Source organism: Ischnura elegans, chromosome 4 (genome assembly GCF_921293095.1).
Source record: "Ischnura elegans chromosome 4, ioIscEleg1.1, whole genome shotgun sequence".
NCBI classification, from domain to species: Eukaryota; Metazoa; Arthropoda; class Insecta; order Odonata; family Coenagrionidae; genus Ischnura; species Ischnura elegans.
In genome coordinates this window covers 37643378-37667288 of record NC_060249.1, presented here as the reverse complement: position 1 = coordinate 37667288, position 23911 = coordinate 37643378, and the positions used below count along the sequence as shown (strand labels likewise).

General features: G+C 40.0%; 1 protein-coding gene across 1 annotated transcript; it reads right to left on the bottom strand.

Moving 5' to 3' along the window:
• Positions 1–478: 478 nt before the first annotated feature.
• On the bottom strand, positions 479–23464 carry LOC124157285 (mucin-5AC-like). The gene is made up of 3 exons (XM_046531880.1): positions 23307–23464; positions 8391–8792; positions 479–4043 (listed from the first exon to the last, which is right to left on the bottom strand). Exons 1-3 carry the CDS (start codon positions 23332–23334, stop codon positions 1168–1170), a joined length of 3306 nt encoding a protein of 1101 aa, XP_046387836.1. The 5' UTR covers positions 23335–23464; the 3' UTR covers positions 479–1167.
• Between the last annotated feature and the right edge of the window lie 447 nt (positions 23465–23911).

Sequence of the window (23911 nt, the reverse complement as noted above, 5' to 3'; positions counted from 1 at the left end):
GACATTACTTTGACCTAGTTCGGATAGCCAAATTCCACGTGTTAGGCCGTAGGTGATACATCGCGAGCCTTTACAAGAGAAAATTCTGCCCTACTCCATCCTCTTGCATCTTCTGCATTAATCTGCTATGGGAAGCAGTGACGTCATGGCAAAATTAGCAGTGCCGGAACGCACTTTCCTTAACTTTTTTTTTTAACTTAAGTGAAATATTACTCTGTGTGTTTTTTTACAAGTTATTATTTACATTTTATTGCATTTTTGTTGTTGTCACGAATGCCTATATTAGAAATATTGTGGCAATAAAATTGGTAAAAGTGTCACTTGACTATTATGTCTTTTGTTAACCAGAGCTGGAACGGCGTTCCGGCACCATGACACTACTGATGGGAAGGATATATTTATCTAAACTTTTGGTGGAATGCCATCGTTTTGAAATAAATAATTATATATTCGGTTTTTGAAATTAAACAAATTTCGATTTAACAAGATTCATTTATTATATAATAAGTAATCGTATGCATACAAGAATACAAAAATGAGTAACATACCATAAATATCACAGGTAAAGTAGAGTAGATGATATATACGGTTTTAAATGAGATGATGGCCTCATACTTCTTTTCTTACATTCCACAATGGCTATAAAAATAGGCTCTTCGTTTCGTCGGGACCTTCATGGTCGAAATGCATCTTTTGATGCCACATGGTTTTCATAAGTATGCACGCAATTGAATGTCAGAAATCATTAATAATTCATCTATAAGAAAATCACTAGTTATTACTCATAATACTTGAGGTATTGACACTTCGGTGCATAGAGAACATGAAAAAATGGTCAAAGTCTTAAGAAATTATTAGTCTTTCTTGCAGCTCACATTTGTACACTTTCTAATAATATTTTGAGTGACTTAAAATCAACCACTCACCCTAAATATGTATTTCACTGATTTGCTCGCTGAGATGCTACCTTCAGCCATGCTTCATGCAAAGCCGCCCCATAGGACCAGAACGCAAATCGTGAAAAGTGTCAGTCATTGCATGAAAACGTCATGCTTGAAGTTGAGCGCGCCATGTACTTAAACTCATGACTTTTTGAAAGTGTCTTCGAATTCAGAAATGGCCACATAGCAATCATACTCATCACAAATTCACACGATATATTCTTTCTCAGGAATTCTCTGATATCCTCTTCTCATCAGCATCATTTAGATTCCAGTTGCCAAATCCTCTTGCGTTTGGTGATGGTTCAATGTAAGGCGGTGGCTGAAAATCAATCTGGTCGGCTCTTCCTGTGTTGTAATCTCCCTGTAACGAGCTAAGGCTATAGGATGTCTGTGAGAAAACGGAGGGATGGTAAGCCACTTCATGCGATGCGAATAACTCGACCGATTTTTGAATGACAAAAGGTGGTTCAGTTGCTCCCTGGTATGTTTGTTCGGAGGTCGTCGTTGATTTACCCGTCTCATTCCGTTGATTGGACTGATCTGGCTGATAATCGAATGATGCCTGAGATTGATAAGCGTAGGTCGAGGGTGGGCTTAGCGTAAAACCTGAACCGTTCTGGCCATCTTGAACAGTTTTAATTTCAAACGAAGTGCTCTTGATGGGCGTGTCTACTATGTTTACGGTTGCATCCGAGCCGGAGACCGTGCCTGAAGATGTTATCACCGGAGATGCACCGACTAAGCTACCCGGGGAATATTGAGTTCTCGTGGACGCTCTAAAATAGGAGTTGGGTACTACGTTGATGTGCGAAGACCTTGTTGGCGGGTAAAACAGTGAGGGTGAGAATTGAGGCGTGGGGGGTGATTGTGTAGGAGTTGGATAGTAAGTGCTGCTAGGATATGAGATGGAATTATCTTTAGGTGCTTTGTCTTTGTCTAGAGATTGTTGAACCGTGCTCGGCCTGCTCGGTGGGGCTAGTGTTATGTAAAACCCCTTAGGCTTCTTGGTTGTGGTGGTTTGGAATGAGGCTGTGGTAGATGAAATCGGGCGTGGTGTTGGCGGTGTACGCACGGTGGTGGTTGTCGGTGCTGTGACTGAGGTACTTGGCCTTGTCGTCGTTGTGGTGGTGGTCGCAAACTTTTTAGGTGGATGAGTTGTCGGCCTTGCAGTTGTCTGAGGTACTGTGGGTGTGTAAACTGGCTTAATAGTGGTTGTAGTTGGTTTAGGGCTGGCTTTCACGGTCACTATATTCAGTGGACGGAATGTCGTTGCTTTTGGAGGAGGACTTGTCGGCGTTGTACTTGAAACTGGGACGCTTTGCTGGAACCCATCACCCGAAGCGAACGAGTCCGCGCTGGCGAAGGACTGCGCGAAAGATGATGTAAACGGTCCGAAGTTAGTATTTTCAGATGATAGATTGGGCGCTTCTTTCTCGCTGCTCTGAGGCTCTTCGAATCCTAAAACATTGGGGCTGTCTCCACCAGCTTGACCCGCGAAAAAGGGGAAGTCATCTCGATCGGAGAATTTTAAATCCCCGGAGAAGGCACCACTTTGGGCAAAAGACTGCGCAATGCTTACGCCCCCCGCAGGGGAAGTACCTTGGTCCGCCGTAGACCCTGCAAAAGATTGTGCGAAACTGGCACCAGACGATGGAGTAAACCCACCCCTTGTCTCTAGTTCCGAAGTGTCTATGTTACCGGCAGAGTTAGATTGAGAAGGTACGTCGTCTCCTGCTGTTAGAGGCTCAAAGCTCTCTAAGACAGGTTGAGGGGCCATGAATCCTGATGGAAAGAGTTTCTTTTGCGGAGCGACGGCTGGTTGCGGCGAAGCAACGACAATGGGTCGCACAGGACTTGGATTTTCAACGAAAGTTGCAAAGGTGGGACTATTCTGAAATATAGAATTCTCCAATGGCTGCTCGCTGGTTACAGGTGTAACAGAGAAATGTTCAGCACTTGGTGTCGTCACTACGACCGAGTAGGGGACTTCAGCGGTCGGATGAGGGGATGATAGTGAGATTTGGATAGGTTCGTTGGTTGTAGAAGGTACTCGAAGGCTGGGAGGCTGTCTAAATCTAACGTTGATCGGTTGAACCGCGATTGGGGACCTATCAACTGACGGGGCTTGAGTCACGATTCTCGTTGGCTTACGCGCTCTTGTAATAGTACTCGTCTCAACGTTTGCCACTGTTCCATCATAAGATGGTTGCGTGACTTGAACCGTGGAAGGTAATCTTTGCGGCTTTGGACGCGAGATCCTATTACGAGTAGTACCTTTAGTCGTGGAAAATACAGGCTCATATGTACTTTGGACCGTGGGTGTGCGATAAGTTGTCGTGCTAGGTGTATGCCGGAAAGAAGGGAAGTCGAGTGTCTCGCTCGTTATGTCAAAACGAGTAACGGTATGACTCCTTTGAGGCAAGTTAAAGTTTCCGCTGGCGGTAGTCCTTTGAGTAGTGACTTGTGGGTTATAGATTTCTCCCACAGTTGGCGATCCGGCGGTAAAGGCAGAAGGTGTGGTTGTTCTCAAGTACTGGTTTCTCTTCAAGGATTGGTTTGGGAATCGTTTCGAGCCTGGTGGTCTCCTTCTTACGGCTGGGTTCCGTCCACCGTGGGCGACGGTGTTTTGGTCTTGACGATTTTCATACGTGATAGCGTATTTATCATTGCCAGCGGTTTGCGGCTGCTGGACCGGAATGGATCCCACGTTGCTTTGCGGGATCTGTTCCGGCTGGTGAGACTTGAAGGACTGCCTTCCTGTTTCCTGGTTCGTGTCCTGAGATAAGACTTCGTTCGTGAATTTTTGCTGGAACCCCTGGTTGTGCTGCCTGTTGTGAGTTCGTTGAGGTTTTATCCTCGTCCCGGGTCCACCAAGTAGAGACTGAGTCGCTTGAGACTTGTCCTTCGCTCTCTTTTCCACGAAGTTCAATCGCAGGCTCTCGGTTGAGGCTCCGCAGTCAACAGCAGGCCACCAGTCGCATGTCCGAACTGCTGGGTTGAACAGAGTTCCGTTGGGACAAATGAAGGAGTTACTGGTGGCTCCACCAGGTGTGCACACGTGAAAGATTTGACATTGTGTCTCCGGATCAGCGTAGTATCCTGTGAAAGAAAAGAGTGGGATTAAAAAATATCACAATCTAGGCAGCTATAGTTTTTAAGTCAAATATCGAATGGAATATTTTCTATTTATAAGTGACGGAGTATGGAAAGAAATTAATTTTATGAATACATTATATATTAGGAGACCAAGATTTATATACGATGAGTCATCTGCAGATGCTGTTTTCTGTCTAAAATTTAATGGAACCGCTCATTTTTTGATACAATTAATTATTTCTCATAAAAGTGTATATTTAAGTCGTCGTGGATAAATGCTTAGGAGTGAGATGCTTAGTATGTGTTCGTAACATTAGCAGTGCCTTGGCGAAACTTGGATTTCTACGACCCAGACCATCAATTGAAATTTTAATTGGAGAAATAAGTGGAACGCCAATTACATCCAGCCTCGAATCAATAATGCAATCGACGTTTGTAGACTAATAATTTTAGGGCTATCGGTAGGCGTTGCCATCTACTTTTCGATTGGCTTGAATTAAGAGAAAGTTAGGCTTAAAATTGTTTGGAGAGACACTTCAAGTTATTTACATATTGCCCTCGCTTTATTCAAGTTCTCAACTCCAAATTCACTCAAAGTCACCCTAAGTTCAGTTTTCGTGAGTTAGGCGTAAGCTTTAGGAGCTTGGTCGGTACAAGGCCTGATGATAGGCTGCTAGTGGAAAATTAAGCGTTGATAAATTTCTCCTTAAAAGCTTTCAGAACAATCATGCAATCGGAATCGACACCTGTAGGTCACATGTGGACGATAATTTTTGACTAGCGATCAATTATTTGAAGACTTTCTCTTTCATGACCAAAGAGCGCGTCACCTTCCCTCTGGCGGAAGCGATGTTTCATTTTCAGCGATTTGCGTCGTAAGAAAGGTGAAGTAAAAACCATTCTTCGACGAATTATCAACAAAGTCAGTATGATGTTCCATCAATGGATAAATCGCTGCAATTTCCCATTTACTGTACTTATTGAATTACGATTTTGGGAGAATAAGTAAGAGAAAGTCAAAATAAATCAATTCATGCATATTTTTTTACACCTTTGAGAAGGAATAAATTTTTCTCAGAGAAATCATCAGAGGAATGGCTTTTGATATATAATTACGTGTGATTTAGCAAGTAAAGAATGGAAACCGCCATAGTTTTCCAAACGTTAATTCTTCTTGGATTTTACTTCAATATTCGTAAAAAGAACATTCCAGGGAAGATGACTATGTTTAATGATATTGCTATTTCATTCTCTCTTATTATTTGGCATTTCTCACATTTGCTTTCTCTCCTTTACGCAGTGGGCCAAATTTATGTGTATCAACGATAAAATATGCTATAAAAATCATTTGGCTGTGCCGGCATAAACCCAATTTTGTCGTTATCCCTCCAAAGATGTTTTCCCAAAGCAGTGCATGGTTGGTAGCATCTGGCAATGCAAGTGGAGATTTGGTTACCTGATTCATGAGTACTTACATTGTTATTTTTCTTTTCTCTTGGATTTTACTCAGGTGGGATAGTGATATGTTTGTTTTCTTGTTTATTCGTAATGAATTGAGAGAATTCTACTTGAACATTTGGAGTAGAATTTGGTTTCTGATGAAGTGAAATAAGTTTTATTATTTATTTTATTTATTTACATACCACCGAAAACAGCGCATAATGGCCTTTTATATCGGGACTCATTCAATAGTTCAACAATTACACATGAACAAACAACCATGCCTTGGATAGGGACAACCTACCCTGGTGGGACTCGAACCCGCGACCTCTAGTTTGGCAGGCGAAAACTTAACCCCTCCGCCACTTTTATTTTTGGTGAAATCGCAGTTGATGTTTTTTTCTAGGTATGGACCTAATTCTATGAGACTTTTAACAAACTTGTCACATAATTGGGCATAATATAAATGCCGTACTTTCTTATTCATTATATTCGATCGTGGCTTCGACTTTCTTCGACATTATCAAGCCTCATGCATATATGACAATGCCTACACATACTATGATTTAGACTCATTGTGTAGAAACCATGGATTTCTCCAGGTACTTTGACAATGGAACATTGTGTTGAAACTATGGTCGAAAAATAAGTTTGGAATGCACAAAGTGAAATCTCTATCTAATTCAGAGATTTAATTGTGTTCGTGTTAATCATATCCATCGTAATTTTATCCAGCTATTGAATCAAAGAAAGTCGTGGCGAAGGATCCGAATTATTTTAATGGTAATGACTCTTGCTCCTCTTCCTGAAGGTTTATTCTAAGAGCGCAAACTGGAAATAATTTTCCTTCATATCTCTATCGCTAAATTTTTAATAGACATTACGACAAATAAATTTATACCCTTCAGGAAAGGTGCGAAAAATGTCACCTCTAAGCTGCTTGCGTGAAGAGAACAAATTTCGTTATTTCTTTCCACACTTCTACGAGAGGCTACTTTCATCGACTGTAGGGGAAAGGGATATTGGATTAACATTACGGCTGATAATTGCTGTAGAAAGAGGTTAACGATATCGGTAACATACTTTACTGCGAGAAAGAAAAAGATCTTTCTAATGTGGTAGAATATATCACCGTCGACGTTAAACCATGTGGCGTTTCTAAAAAAATGAAAGTAAAAGACACTATGCGTTGGATTAAGATTCTTCCTTTATCTACGCACCTGTCTTTCTGTCGTGACGCCAAATATTTCACGTGTAAGACTTCCTATACATACCAGCTACTGCCTCGCTTTGCGATACCGAAATATGTTAGCCTAATTAATATCTCCAGAAGATTTAATTTTTCCCTTCACTCGCTTAGCCACCTAATAAGTGTGATGTAATAGATCACAAGTTTTGCTTAATTTATGATAAATCAATAAATCATCACAATGTACTACTTTATTTCTATAACACGTCAGTGAAGCAAATGTTAAATCCCTAAGTCTAGATGAATTCGTCTCTGAAGTCGGCCGAACCCATTGAAGAAACTATCCCTTCATGACCTCTCGTCAAGGTCAATTGAATAACCGCTTATGACATAATTCCATTTATGGAAGTGGAGAAGGATTGCTATTATGGGGAGCATATGTGATTTCAACCTAGGTTAGCCGTATGAAGGTGATTTCGTACGTAATGATGCACGAGTACTTTCTCTCGAGAGTCCTTCACTTTCACTGCTCAGAGCTCTTTGCGATTCAGCATCGTCTGCGCTTGTAAATGGCATTCTTGCCCGATGGTGATCATTTTGTTTCGGTATTCCGACTTCTCTTGGCCTACCTTCTTCCTAGTTTACTCGTCTAAGCCGAGGCGGAAGAGCGTCTGCAGTGAATCTTAAGTTAATGGGCAATCAAATTTTTTTTCCTGGGAGAGATGCGTCCGACATCTGCTGAGGACTCTAAATTGCGCCATTTCAGCATAAAAAGTAGAGGGTAACTTCTTTATTATGTCTTTTGAGGAACGAACACAACTGAGACACTGAGCGTGTTCATGCATATGTGTCAGTATCTTCTTTCGAGCATAGGGGGCCGTATGAAACCGATTTCACAGTCTTTTATTATGAATGACTCGGGTAAAAATTTTACGGTCAGTGTCACTCGTGACTGACGTGTGTTAATTTTAATCAAATTGATTCCTCCCTTCGCGATATAGGTATCATGGTAGCTTTTTTTACTGTGAGAAAATTCTGTGTTTACATAATACTATCCGTTCGTGGAAAAAATGCTTCGTCTATTCTGAATTTAGGACTCTTGCTGCTAGACCCTGAAATAACATTTTTAGCTTTCACTGCAGAATATCTTTTTAAGTGAATTAATTATTTTCATCAGTCTCTCCGATATAAAACATAATGAGTAAAATTAAAGTATCACTTTTATTCTCCACGTTCGTTTAAATTTTTTTGTTTTGAAAAATGAATCTTGAGCATGTTGGATAATGATCTTAGAGATCCCAGTGTGTATATTGCACGAAGTAATTCGCATTTAAATGAACCAACATCATTTGATGCCAATTATTTCTAACGGGCGCGAACCTTTGTCCCTTCCCATTTTACGCTGGTGACTAAACCCAAGTGAAATGAAATTAGAAAGGGGTGAATATCAGTCACGTGCCGCCACTGTTGAGAGGCTACCCACTTAATGTCACGTCATATCCAATTTCATCACTCCACCCAGACGATGATACAATAGGTCTCGGGACAGCCGGAATACAAACAATTGGGTATTACTCGTCATAAGAGCACGGACGTTTTCCTGGGAGCCTCCCCTCCGTCCAGACGCCACGCGTCCCGAATTCCCGGCAGGTAGGTATTCTCTCACCGCGAGACCTCGACATCCAGCCAACACCTCATGCCACCACCCTACCCTTCCTCACCGGCAATCTTTCCCTCGCAGCTGAACGACGTGACCGGAATGTGGGAGTAGATTGGGTAGTCGATCCCCGGCTCTCCGGGCGCCGCGCCCGACTCTCCGTCTAGGGCTCCCGCGAACTGCTCCGGCAGGGCCGGTGGGAGGTGCTGGTGCTGCTCCGTCCCCGGGGATGAGAATTGCCCGTCTCCAGGGAAAGATCCTGGCGCGGGACCCCTGTTCCTGGACCCTGGACGACGGGCGCTATTTTTTCTGCGGCCGTTCCTCCTCCTGCCGTTCTCCCCCGGCAGGTATTGTAATCCTTCCTGGGAGAGTCCCTGTTGTTGCAGTTGCTGTTCCTCTCCCCCTTGATATTCCGGATCCAATTGGGCGCTAGCGGAAGCCGCTATCGCCAAGGCAACGATGCTTCCTGAAATGAATCAACGAAAGATTTTAACAAAATGAGGGAACAGATGTTTTGAACATTAAGACATTCTGACAAATTGTGAGAAATCAGGGGTGTCATTGGAAGGGTATGCTCCGTAGACATTTGGATGGGTTGTCTTATAAAAGTGTGTTTACGACGTGGGGTTACCAAATTGAAAGTCATGGAATAAAATATTTAGTAAAATATGTCAGGAAGGACGGACAAAAGGGGTAGCTTGTAGTAAGCACAAAAAATCAACGTAATGAATGAAAATATAGCTTATTAGATACCAAAAAAGCTAGTAATGGAAAGAGGTGAGTTTTTTTATTTATTGGAAATTTTAGATTCCAGAATGATTCGCGTTAAACGTATGGAATGGGGAGATGCTATCATCAGGTTTCTTATCGGGATAAGCTTAAGGGGGATGATGAGCACTTCAGGGAAATAAAAGAGTGATAACCCAGGTACACGAAAAAATCTCTTTGTTTGCATTTTTCACGACCTTTCGTTTTTATACCTCTTGTGTAATTCAACTATTGAGCTTGCAGCAGTTTAAGGTTTAAATAGTTCCTACCTTATTACTCACTCATTGCTGTTAAGGTTGGTATGAATAGGTGAGGGTAGGAATAATTTTTAATCGATTACTTACACTCTATATATAACTAAACTACACATTTACTTATTTGATAGCTCTTAAATTTTTATGTAACCCTCTCTGATTTCATCGCATAAGGAACAAGTCACCGGCCGCTTAATGGAAGGAGCTTCTAAAAACGAATCACAGATCGACGTCCCTGAGATAATTATTCACAGTAGATATTCTTGGTGAATGTCATCTCACGAATTTAATCACTCAGTATGCTCACTGAGGTCTCCAAGATAATTTTTCAATATGAAACAGATTCATTTTTCTAAACACATGCATTTTAAATAATCTTTTATAAATTTAAGTGGAGAATAGAAGTGTTAATTTAATTTTACTCATTATATCTTACTCCAGAGGGAACAATGAAAATAGTTCACTTAAAGTTATACTCGGTAGTAAAAGGTAAACATATCATTTAACATTCTAGCAGCAAGAGCCCTGAATATCAGACAAGGACGGAGTATTTTTTCCACCAACGCATAGGATAATGTAAGCACAGAATTTTCTCACCATAAACAACTATTACAACGTAACATAAATATCGATATATTCGTAAAGAGAAGTGATATAGGTATTCGTCTGAATGAATGTCTGTGCTCTTGAATGTTTTTTGTGTTTTGAAAATTGCACACGTTTTATTTTATTTCCAAATTCCTCCTAGGCGCAGTGGCGAGGCTAGGGGGGAGGTCCAGGGGGTCCGGAATCCCACCCTTCGAAATATAAAAACACAATTAATTTGCTTCATAAAAGAAAAAAATACAGAAAAATCATCAAATCATAAAAGATTTCTTTAAAAAATGAAAATTTTTCGATTATAAAAAGTGTTAATATTAGTTTAAAACCCTGGCACCCTGTTTTTCAAAAATTTTCCTCCCTGGTTCCCCCGAGCAAAATTCCTGGCTACCCCACTGCCTGGACGACGGACAAAAGTTTGTATTATAGGGCATGTCCGGGATCTTCCGGACGTCTGATAAGCCCAGCAAAGAAGGATGATCCCGAGTGGGAAGAGGCACTGCATTGCGAGCCGTGAGAAACAAAGGGATCGTTTCGCAAGGCCTCTGCGGCTGCCGCTGAGTTATGCATTCTTATACGTCCGGCCGCGAGGAAGGAAGCGAGCGATCGAGATGCTGGAGATATGCATGCCGCTCGGCTTAATGGGGAAGAGGTGGGCGGGACCCCCTTGCCGCGGAAATATTGTTCGATTGTTTTGAAATTCCGGTATGATTGGAGGCTCGAGTGACCGGCACGAGCCCGGACAATGAAATCCTTAACGAACGCATTTCGAATACCGTGGGATTTCGATATGTTTCGGGATTGGAAAGTTAACGTCTTCATAGCGGACGTTGGCAGAGCACCGAAGTTCTCTTTCTGACTTTTGAGAATGGGCGTGGTGGGTTAGTGGAGTGAGAAATTGTTGGCTCTCAGCCCTTGCGAGTATTTAAAGGTAAACATCGACGTGGTGAGATCTGCTCTTGAGAGGAGGATCGCTTACTCTAAACCAGTATATTTTCGTGACAAATTATTCTTTAAATACTAAAGCTATCATATTAGTATTTTCTGGTGATTTTTATCAAACCCTTGTCTTATTTGGCCTGCATCTCGAATTTGCAAACTTTACTTCTATATTTTTTCAGGGGTATTTTTTTACATTTGCGATGCAGGAAATGGTTGTCAACGGTCTAGTTTTTGTACCTACACTGAAAATTTCATGATGATGGCGTTAGTTTTAATAGAGTAAAACATCACAAAAAAGACAAATAGGTTGTACAGGAGTGATTCTTTATAGCGTGTTAGGGTGGATAATTTTTTAAGCGTTGTTTTAACTTTAAATTGGAAGGTAAACAACAGAACGCTATCGAGTGTCTGAAATAAAATTCTCTTTGTGAACCTTTGATACGGAGTCGAATGAAGCAAGGGACCATGTCTTGCAGGCACACGGTTCACACACCTCTGCGTTGCCTCCACACGGGAAGAATAGACAATGTAATTATTTAAGCACCTATTATATCAGTTATTTACCCACATACTCTTGAATTAGACCTCTTATTCGTGCATATTAGTGGCGTCCATCCACAATGCAAACATAGTTGTACATTTAGGAGGTAATTCTCTGCCTTTAGCGAGAATTCTAACAGTTAAACTTGGGCGCAAACACTAGAAATCCCGTATCACATTTATTCCCATAATTATCCTGATTCTCCTTTAAAATTAACCATGCAAAATCCGCCGATTACGGCGAATACCGTTGATATAAACTAAAGAAAGCCAATACTTTTTTGGGGTTGTTTATCAAAAGTAATGACTATCAATACTTACTAAAATTAATGTCCTTTACGCACCTTCAGACCATATAATATGTAAATGAAGTGAGTGAAATGAGTCTTTGTTTCCTAGAATCTGCTTGTTCCGTGATAAAACCTCGAGTTGGATTCTCTCAAGTATGGAGGAAGATGAGGTAACCCGGCTGTTGTAGTTAAATCGGCGGCTATAAGTATTACGTATCTTTTTCAAAGAAAGCGCTTCTTTGGAACAGAGTGGTATATAAAGTCAATGTGATATGAAGAAATGCGAGATATCAGCCTACTCTCATTGGTTTCACACGGTCTGTATTTCGTGATTTAAGTATTGAGATATGGGAAAAGTCCAATTCAATAACTTGACATCTTGATAGTAATGGCCCATACACAGAAAATCCTGATATAATAACCAAGTAGACTAAGGAAGTGATAGCATTATTTTGTACCAAAAATGCTGATAGTTGGCTTGAAAACTTTCGACTAAAATATGTCTCTTAAAGGCTGATGTGTTATGATTACTTGGTAAGTACTCTATGTCGTTACTTGGTCAACTACGTCCCACCGACCATTTCTATTACAAATATGGCTTGATAATCAACCGATTTCTTCAACACATCGATGTAAATTACCTGTAGGTCACTGAAATATTTCAACCTGAAAGTGAATTTAATTAATTTACTTAAAAATCAAAAGCGATCGGAAATTTAAGACCACTGGTGGCTATAATAAGCTATATTATCTCCGAAGTGCACTTGTACTGGACTGATAGCGTTACTACGTGGTAATTTTCAAGCTGAAACTTACGAAGTTGTAAAATTAAATCAGTTACCATGAACTCCCCTTAGACTGGGAATCTAGTTGTTGACGCGTCGCGACGTATAGCTTTAAGAATTAAGTTCGTCGAGTATTTTTATCATTGGTTGCGCATTAGTTTCCCCTTAGACCTGGAAAGCCAAGGTCATGGTTACACGCTCGGCCCTGGTGATATTTTTCACAGCTTTTAATGTAAATAATGTTAAAGGTCAAGTTACACCTCACACCACACACTCTACTTAAAAAAATTTGGGAAATAATTTGATTAAAAAAACTGTTCTCTAAACTATGTTAACGGCATTGGAATGCTCTATTTTAGGTACGTCGTCAAAGAAATTTTATCGATATCATATATTTCCTATTTTAATTATTGCTTACAAGGTACATTATTCAGAATACACAAATACATTAATAATGCATATTGCTAATAGAAAGGTTTTTCCGAGTAACCTGTAATTTTTTCCGTGTAAAGTTTTATTGCATTCAATGAGGAAAACATGACTTGCGAATGACCTTCGAAAAGCCGGGAAATGGTTTGCCAAGGCTATACCGTAAGTTATGCATTTAATGCCGATAATCGCGTCTTAAATCATCAAAGTAAGTTATGGTGTCAACGGCGACATGAGATGAGAAATCCTGGACTAAATTGACGCAATTCGGCGGGTTAAGCATAATTTTTATCGCCTGCTTGAGTATCATCTTCTTCATTCGTTCTACCAGTAATAAAAATGCTACCTCCTCCTTAAATTTGACTATTTTTTTGAGAGGAAATTAATCTCCAACGCTTTTAGCACTTTTCAGCGAGCATACTCCATAGAAAATTTCTCAATGTCAGCTCAAATTGATTAAGAGCCTCAACTCGAGGAAAGACAAAATACGCGTCAAATAAAATATAAAGACATCACATGCGCTCAACTCTGCATTTGACTCTTTGGAAGTTAGGATTGTGCATCTGTTAAAGAAATGGACTTTTTTATGACATGGAATTCACCGTAACTGTTAATGCTTAGTGTTGCGCCCATAGTAAGCACAAAGACCATAATTGGCATTTTATTGTTACGCGACTGTAGTTTGGAGTTAAAGACGGGATTCAAGTAAAAAACTATTGATTGATATTTTTAGATAAAAATGAACTTTCCATCGTTGCATCATTCAATATAGCACCGAAAAGAGTACCTTTCACCGAAGGTTTTGGATTCACACGGCCTTGTGGTATCTGATAACCGATCAGCTTTCGTCTTCATGCGAAGTTCGTATTTCCTGGTACATAAATTCTTTTTTTTTGCGATTTATTATAATTAGTGATTGCATCATTTGATTTGGTTCCTATGCTGTAAGCTTATTCGCATTTCCAGTGATGAGAAGCAACTTTCTCCCGGAACGTCCTCGGTGAGAAATAGAGTGTTTCGTGAGTTGTCTCCCTTTGCGATGATCAACTCAAAGATTCCAGCTCATCTATTTCCTAACCCATTAAGGGTGACGTTATCGGCGGGCAATAATTTCGAAGAAGACCCATCTTTTTTTTTTACTCATGTCCACCCGAAGCCTTTCGCACTTTCAAAGACCACATTCTTCCGTTTCGAAGCTTTCACCTGAAAATATAGTATAGACCCCCCAAAAACAGGTGCCCCTCCTTCTCCTCCCCCCCTATCTCCCCACGAAAAGCGTGTGAGTCGGTCTCTTTTGCCACTCACCGACTGGGCAGGTAAGCTTAAGCACGTTTCTCTGCCTCCGGTGTCGGCCTGACCTTAAGACCTTAGCACAATATTCCTTTCTTTTTCTCTTTTCCCGCTCATCATGACTGCATTCATTTGGCGGGCCATCTCGGCCGAGCGAGAAAGTTGCCGTACCTGGATCATCGGCGAGGTATCGCCTTTAGATGGGCGGCCCACACCCGTTTCCGTCGAGGTTGGCCGGACGGTCGATGTGGTTGGTATATTTACGCGGGAAAACTTTCTTCCGCCTCATCGCCCGCGCGTAACCTCTTGACCCCTTCTGATCCTCGCCCATCAGTCGTAGGTCAGGACTTCGGTGTTGGTCGAATGCCCAGAGTATACAAATGGAACGAAACCCTAGGGCGGGCTCGCGAGGATACACTCCCGGGGCAGGGTCTATAAGCGCGAGCTTTTTAGCTCTGCACCCAGAAGGGGGAGGACAGGAAGGAGAAGGGAAGGAGGCGCCGCCGCGATAGGAGCCCGACGACGCCTCCTGGGAGGGGATAGGGAAGGAAGGGAGGGACGAGGAATCCCGCACCGCCACAAAGGCGGGCGGGTCCTACTACTAACGAAACCAAGCTTACGCAATTAATGTTCTAACAATCTTGGAGGACCATTCTATGAGGAAAAATGATCCAACGATCAAATCGTTAGATAAAGAGTATACTGGGTGTTTCAGGAGGAATCTGCACATCTACATACTAACCCGCAAGCCGACTATAAGGCGTGCGGCAGGGGGTGTTAGGACACCAGCCATTTACACATAAAAAGGAAATGCTCTAACGAAATTACAACTGGCATTTATTAAAGTCCTTTATGGCTCGGGAGAAAAAGGAATTCGCATATCTATTCATTCGGCAGAATATTTCTCTTAATTTATCGCTTCTGTCGGACCTGGAAATATAGTGGGGCTCTGATTCTCCGTGTCGCTCTTAAATATATCAATTCTCGATTGCTCGAACAATCTAAACCTAACGCGCCTTTAATACTTCATGAGGTGGTGGGGGAGACAATTTTAAGTATTTTATTTTATCCATAACTATGGGGTCGGAACTTCTCGGTTAGCTATAGCAACGCAAACATTGCAGTTTGTAGTTACCACGAAAACGGTTTTTCTTGGGTATCCAGCCTTTACGACATTTTATCATCAGTTAAATCCTTAGTTTAAATTGTACAAGAACGCAGAAAGTGGCTACGCGGTACACATCAATTGAATGCTAAGACCAACATCGAAACCCAAACTTTAGTATTGCTACAAGAAATTGAAAAAGTCAGCGAAGTAATTCTTCACAAATGTATTGCATTTTGATCCTCAAACCTGTATTTCTTGTAGCTCATGAACTTACAAGGAATTAATATTTCTAATCAAGATAAAGGGCATAGAAAATACGGCTATTGCTGAGGTCAGTCAATCAGTCCCATAAGCTCACCACGTGATCACAGATTTTGCCCTTTTAATGCGTATAATCCGAAAATCGCTCTATTTTGCGGTCACATGAGTCGTCTTTGCTCTTCGACACTCCTAAGCGGCGAAGTTGGTCAAGTGATTGACTTATTTAATTTATTCACGAATGAAAGTCGTATATTACGGAGGGAATACTTGAGTATATGGGAAGAATACATTTTTATTGCATTTCATCGAAAGATGGACCTAATAACGAATTCATTCGCTGGGAATTACATATGAGGTTGTTCCTTTTAAATAACTATTACCAAAGAGGAATATTTTTTTTGGCACTATCGGCTACTACTACTATTCTTGCAGTTATGTATCCTGAAAATCGCAGTGCATAATCGTCTGCCCTGCCAGATAGAGAAGAAATTCGCATAATTGGAGGCATAATAGAGACCCGATTTTATCTGGGGAATTAACATTGATCGCACTAAACGAAAAGCAGTGCTCGTATCGCATTTACTCGCATCATGAGACACTATGGTCGGATGAGAGCAATCTTTTTTGGGGCTTCATAGCTAACACCATCTATTGATAAAATTTAAAATTCAATTTTTCGACTCGGAAAAGTGAATTGTTTTGAGTGCAATGGAAAATTTTTACGGTAATCAGGTGGAAGAGAAAAACGACTACGGGAGGCCGACGACGAGAATTATGGAGTAGGTGATGAAGCTTATAAATTGTAATAATTATATAAGTTCCGAAAATTTAGAAGAATTGAATGGAGAACTACGTCAAGTCAATCTTCAGATTGCTGATATTAACTTATGATGTTTGCATTTATTCAATTAAAATCATAATAGCGATACTAACGTGATGACGATTTGTTACAAGCCTCTGACAACCCACACAAAAAAACATGAAGGTAGAAAATTAAGAGAAAAAACATGTAAAGATTCAGAATAAATACCTACAAGAGTGCTGAAAGTGGCTGCGCAGTATATATTTATCATAAGCTAAGGCCAACTTCCAAATAAAAGAAGGAATACTGGAGATTTTATACACGATCTTCATTAATTTCTCGACTCGCGTATCGTCATTACATATGAAAAAAATACGTGAAATATATAATGACGGTGCGACGATTTTTTGCTGGAAGAATATCCTTTTTATTGGTGAAAGATTATTTTTTGGCGATTTAAAAAATAAAATAAATTTACTGAAGGCAGCTGATACTAATTATAAGTAAAATGCAAATAAAACTATTAAGGTCGGTATTTCGATTATATCTGGTAAGTTACTGTAGCAGATAGTTGCAAACTCATTCCTTCTGCGTATCTCTTTCAAGGATAATTTTAACTTATAACAAAACAATTTATGATCTTATACGGATGTGGGCTTATATGATATACATAATGACGAAACGCGAGTCGAGAATCGAAACTTCGGCCTTGGAAAACCAATTCCGGTGGGAAACACGAGAATCCCTGCCGCAGTATTTATGTTTCCATGTAACGAGATAGTCGTATGGTATCGCTCTCTCTTGGAGAGCGTAATCGCCTACCCTGGCTGAGAGAACCTCTAGGCCTCGCCCACCGCTGGGCGCCTCCTCTGGGAGCGTCTTTCCGGGTCGTCTGCCCAAGTGACCGCTCGGCTGAGTTACGCCAACAGGAAGCCGAAAACGAAAGTGTCCCCGCCGAGCAGACCGGAGATATGCGCGCGAGTATAGTGGGATCTTCTCGCCCCTCCATAACATCTTCCATAATGACTCAGCCGTCCCGTTCTCAAACGGGATCCCAGCGGTGTTATGCGTGGAAAACGAGTCCTCAACGCGACTGTGAATGTAACGCGAAATATCAAAGGTTCAATTTCCGGCATATAAGTGTACTTTTTGCTCTTGAATTACGATTTTTACGTTTTTGTTCTACCGGTAGATTTTCACGCGCGAGATTTTAGAATTTCCGCCATTTGAAAGCTAAAGTTCGTTATAATAACATGAAAAATATAAACTGTTCGATTTTTTTTGTGGATCCTGCATGCCATTATTGTGTTTTTGACTTGCGGACATCAATTTTTTTTAATAAGTTTTTTTATGGATCTACCGTTAGGATACACATTTGAGTCTTTACGTATCTACCGTTGTAATTTAATCAAGTTTGTTCTACGAGTACGATAAATATCAATTATTTGATTTAAAGAAGGAATGTGCATAATAATGAGTTGAGTTGAGCTTTTGAGATGCAAATATTGAATTTGTAGGAAGTGTCTTAATTCCACCGATAAATGTGACTTTGGAGATTTTTAAATAATTACATAAATAGTTCTTTCCGCTAAGCTCTACCTGTCATCCTGCGCTCATGTTATACACACCTGAGCGATCTATCCCATTTGTGCGACGGGAAAAATTCATGTTGGTCATCACTTGATGATAATAATCGTTGAGGCGTCTAAATCGTTATTTACGTGGGTAGAGTATGTTATTGGGGCGATCAACAGTTAAGGTCATTTGCGGCATAAGGAAGGGCAGGGGAAGGTTGGGTAGAGAGAAACCCGTCGTCGGCATTACTCTGATCTTGAGGAAATGTGCCGAATGGACCACGGCTTAACGTCTTACACAAATAGTGCTTTCCGTTCGCTCTACTTGCCATCCTACGCTCATGTTATACCTACACACCACCGTACCAGATCCGACGGAGAGAGTTTTGTTCTTGAAGTGCTCTCCACCCAAGCAAGGATGGGGCACTGGGGCAGTGTTTGAAAAATCTCTACTACCGCCGGGATTCGAACCTAGGCGTATCGGGTTGGAGGCCAACACTCCAGCTATAAAATCAACCTGATTTCCCTTTTTTACTTTGAGGATCTTATCGGACTATTTTATGATTGATAAGTTTTTAGAATACACTATCCTAAACAATTTTTATTTCTCACCAATTAAGAACTTTTATTAATTCAGTTTGAATCCTTTAATCGCATCACTTCAGTGATGAACCGAAGAGTGAAGGAATAATTAAGAATGTAGTAGCACAAATTGGGCTGCTGAATTAAAAGCATTAATGTTAATTTTTTTAATGGTACAATGGCCTTTTGATTGAAGAAAGAATACTTGTTGACGCTTAAAAAAAATAAATTCGCTGAAGAACTCTGATACTAATTACATAACATAAATAAAACTATTACGACCGGTGTTGATTATATTTGGTAAGTTACTACAAGGTAAGTTACCAGTCGCAAACTCATTACTTTCACGTACCTCTGGCCAGTGGAATTCAAGGTGTAATTTATTTACAACACGACAATTTCTGGTCTTTTGTGGATAACAGCAAGTGAAGCGAATTCTATCTTGGTTGATATTATTCAGTCATCAATTGATTTTTTTACATATAACCTCACCTATTCCCTGAAAGCCTTCCATAGATCTGTTGCTAAGAAACTGAACTACCGGGGAAGAACCGCGAGGTACCAAACCACGGCTTTGCCAGTCGTATGTTTCTACTTGGCGACATATTACCTCCTATTTTCACTTTTGATAGGTACAAACTGTAATTATTCTAATGAACAATATCAGAAATTTCATTTTAATTACTTAGGATTTAATAATTTAAAACAATCTCCAAAAAAGTTTACCTTTATCTTAAATATTTATTGCCTACAACTAAAACCATAATTTCTCTCGGTCATTCTTTTATTATATACATACCTAACCTCAGTGAGACATTTTATTCATTTTCCATAGCTAATTATACTGAGCAAACAAATGAATAATATGGTAAAATGAATAAAAATGTTTTGCAGCATTCCTCTTTCCTTGATTACGGATAATCATAGATTCCAATGGGGACGTTTCTCCGCCTATTAAATGACGGAATTAACTTCCTGATACAGTCCTTAATCAAAACTTCAAGCTCCTTAAAAGAGCTTTATGAAAAAGTGCTTACCGGAAAAAATATGTTGAAATTCTATACTATAGCCACTGCAGTTTCACCTCGTGTCTAGAAGAAGAGCGATATATCTAACATCCATATCTTAATATTTAATTTGAATAATATATATTAGAAAAAGTTGTGAAAATCTATTGGAAAGTAGTCAGTTATTACCACCAAACCTTAAAAGTTGATTTGTCTCAAAACAGTGTTTCCTTAGTTAGGTCTGTTTGATCCTAAGCTCTGTCAACCGTAGTTTTTCTGTCGGAAATAACTATTATTGAGAAGAGAAAACCTAATGCTTGATCACTTTGTGGGGGTAAACTGAGGAGCTTTTCTGAGCCCTATAGCTCTATGTCCCTTAATGACCCCATCTTCTCAGTAGATACGCATCCTGAAGAGTGAAATGAGCATGCATGGATGGCTCTCGAGCTTACTAATGCGTGGAAGGGCCGATTGAATGGTGAGGAAGTGAATACGAGGAAGTATTCGGTGTGGTGGGGGATGAGGTCACGTGCGGCGGCACAAAAGGTGGGTGGACAGTACAGCGCGTGGATGAGATAACGGCAAGAGTGCGATCGGGGGAGGGAGGGGTCAGGATAGAGCCTCAGGGGGCAGCGGAGGGATCGGAATCTAAGAGGGCCGGAAGGGAGGCGCAGGTTTACGAAGAACTCAAGAAGACGCGTCACTCATGCCGCATATTGTCTTTTTGGAGACGCATTTCTTGTTTAAAACTCATGCTATTGGATTGAAAATTTTTGCGTATGTGAAGCTCTAGCTCTTGTCAACATTTTCCAACGCCTCTTATTCAAAAAATTTTCATTTTTAGAAAAGAAAGAAGTGTGAATTTCAATTTTTATATAAATTCAAATTTTGAATGCGATCTGTCACTCTACGATATAAACATTTCAAGATGATAGCATGAGAGGTTACGAAGAGCTCAAGAAAACGTGTCACTTCTACACAACAGATCGCATTTTGTCTATTTCGAGACGTATTTCTCGTTTGAAACACATGATATTAAATTGGAAAGTTCAGAGCATGTAGAGCTAACCCATGCCAACATTCATAGACATTTCTAAATAAAAAAGTTTACATTTTAGAAAGGTAAGAAGATAAAATGTCAAGTTTTACTAAAAGTCGAATGTTAAATACGGTCTATCCCGTTACAATCTAAACATTTCAAGTAGATAGCATGAGCATTAAGCTAGTGGAAGTTATGAAAACTCAAGAAAACGCGACACATCCCTTCTCTAAAGGTCTTATTTTGTCTTTTTCGATACGCATTTCTCGTTTAAAATTTATGCTTTTAAATTGGAAATATCAGAGTATGTAGAGCTAGCCCATGTCAACATTCATCTACGAGTCACTCGGCATGCCGCAATTTAGTCTTTTAAGAGATGCATTTCTCGTTTAAAACTTATGCATTAAATTAAAAATTTCATTGTATGTTTAGCGAGGCGTTGTTGACATTATTCAACACCTCTAATTAAAAAAGTCTACATTTTAGAAAGGAACGAAGTTAAACTTTCAATTTTTGCATGCAATCAAATATTAAATACAGTCTACCCTCAGCTCTCTGAACATTAAGATGATACCATACTGTAAGAACGATATATCTAACATCCTCATCTCAACACTTATCATTTGCATATGTGTTCCGTATGATGTGAATGTTGTAGGCTATTACTATTACGATGATTTAAGATACCTTCTATGCGCCTTGGCGGTAGGTGATATCTTCCACCCATAATGCGACTGCTTGGACAAGGGATTTTACACGGTCTTTTTAAATATCCATTTAGTTGTTCGTTGAGCTGCGGAAGTAAAAACTTGCATTGGAGATCCACCAAAAGGATTGACATCTTTTCTATCCTTTGAGGAATTACGAGGAGGCGGCCCCACGCACCCCCACTTAATCCGCCTCTCTACATACTCTCAATTGTTGAACACGGTATACTCTCTCGACTGAAAATTTCAGAATTTATCAATAAGTACCAAGGTAGTGAAAGGATAATGATATAGGGCGAGTGGGAGTGATATTTATTCCAAGAGGACGATCAGTCGTATACTGTCTTTTTTTTAGCCGTATCGCTTGTTCAAAACTTACGTTCCCGTCTGCAAATGTTCAGAGTGCATTATAAATACATCTGTGTTAACATTTTTCTCTATCTAAAATATAAAATAATAATAACCGACGAGGAAATACTGAGGCAAACTTTTCTTATTTAAGAGACACGCAAATGTTGAAGAGTGTCCACTCTGTGTACCCTGAAAATTTTAAGATGATAGTGTAAGTTTTATACAACTAATACGTCACGAAAAAGACCGGTCGCGTTTCGTATTTGTCAGCATTGCTTATCTTAATTTACTCTATCACCTTGAAATTTTCGGGATAACTGTAGAAAGTCGTTGTTAGCATTTACTTACAATGTCTCAAATATAAAAAATACGCATGAGAAAACTGAGGTTAAATTTTACTAGCATAAGATATGCTGAAATATGTACACCCTGATCTGAAAATTCAAAGGTGAAAAATGGGGTTTTCAATATGTTTTATGTCAGAGTAATAGACCCGTTGAGCGGAAGTGATGCGTATTCGAACTCACTGTGCATTGGGCATTGATTTGATAAACTTTTCTCTGCAGTTGTGTATTTTTCTCGGCGAGTATTTGCATTGGAAGAGCAAGGAGAAAAGTGCACGAACTTTTCCGCATTCATGAAATTACTGAGTTGTTTCTAGTTTAGATAGCTCAGGAATTTTAAAACACTAAAGATAGAAAGGGACAATCTTGGAAATAAGAAATAATAGATTATGTATCCGAATATTAAAAAAGTCTTTCAAAAATGTCTTGCCTCAAAATTGTAATATGATTGCAACAATAGCGTTTTACCTCTATTAAGCATGTATTTTTCAATCAAATAATTATTGACTGAACTTTGTTTTTTGCACGAGGTCATGTAAAATCTGATATCTTTGATCGTTTTTAGTTAAAGATCGTAGATAACTATATGCAATGGCGAAATTGCCTTTTTTAACGTGTTAAACCTCAGGTAAAAGTTTGATTGGTTCCAAATTCTAATATCAGTTTTTGGTCCCTAAAATTTGTAATTAATTCAGTTTCATAGTGAGAAAATATTCCTGATAAAGTAACAAATATCGATCATCAAGTATCACATATTTTATAAATTTAGTCGTAGGCTACTGTAAATAAAAAAACATGCATCCTTCAGCTCAACCTTTTGGGGCGAAATTATTCCTTTCCGATATTAATGCTGGAGATTATGATAGTTAAGAGACTTCCCGGCCACTATGTTAACGTTGCTTGCAATTTTTTGGGAAATTCTGATGGCTAGCTTATCACAGAGCCTAAATTTACAATAAAGTACTGGCGAACGTATATGTTAATGGGTTTAATCTAAGGCTAATTATAAACCATTGATCCTTCAGATTAACCGATGCGGTCCAAAATTATTCTTTTTTGATTCTGCGAAAATTACTAAGATAATCAAGAGACAAAACCCGGCCACTATTCCAACGTTACTGGTGATTTTTCGGGTGAGTCCTGATACCTAGCTAATCACACAGCCTAAATTTACAATGAATTACCGGCGAGCGTTATCGGTGCACATAATTGTGCATTCGTCAATGGAGCACAGAAATCACGGAAGGAGTAAAACACAATCACACACGGGGAGTGAATAGTTCGAAAACACAAAAAAGGCCACACACCTAATAGTAGAAGAAATCCTCTCTCCATTGTTGAGGGCTCGATCCACTGGTGTCCAACTGCTCCACCTCGTCACAAAGTGCGTACCCAACTTCTCCGTTCACTTTCGAAAACCACTATCCCTTTCCCTTAAGCGCTTCTTTGACTTTATACCCGAGCCATCTTCGCCGGGCATCTTCCCCCACCCTCGCTTCCTTACGCGAACATCCACGGCAAAGGCCGTCTGCCCGTTAGCCAATGCGCGTGGACGCCGTCCCAACGAGGACAATATGTGCTGGGAGAAAAAAGAAACCGAAGTTGTGACATTGGATCAGTATACTAAACTCATCTTACCAAATGACCTTTGGCAAACTTTTGCCTCTAACATAACCGTGTGTCCCCTTCGTCACCACTTTCACTGATTGCCGTCGAAAAACCTTTGGAGGCATAGACTGAGAAGATACTTGGAGCTCGTTAATCGTTTCTGGCAACCGAAAGAAATTTACGAGCAGATGATTTGCTCATGAAAATAATGTAGTGATAACATTTTATCCCTGCTTCCTCAAGAAGATTTATGCACTATTCTTAGCTGCCTTCGCTTAATCAACTTACAATATTCTTGTCGCGT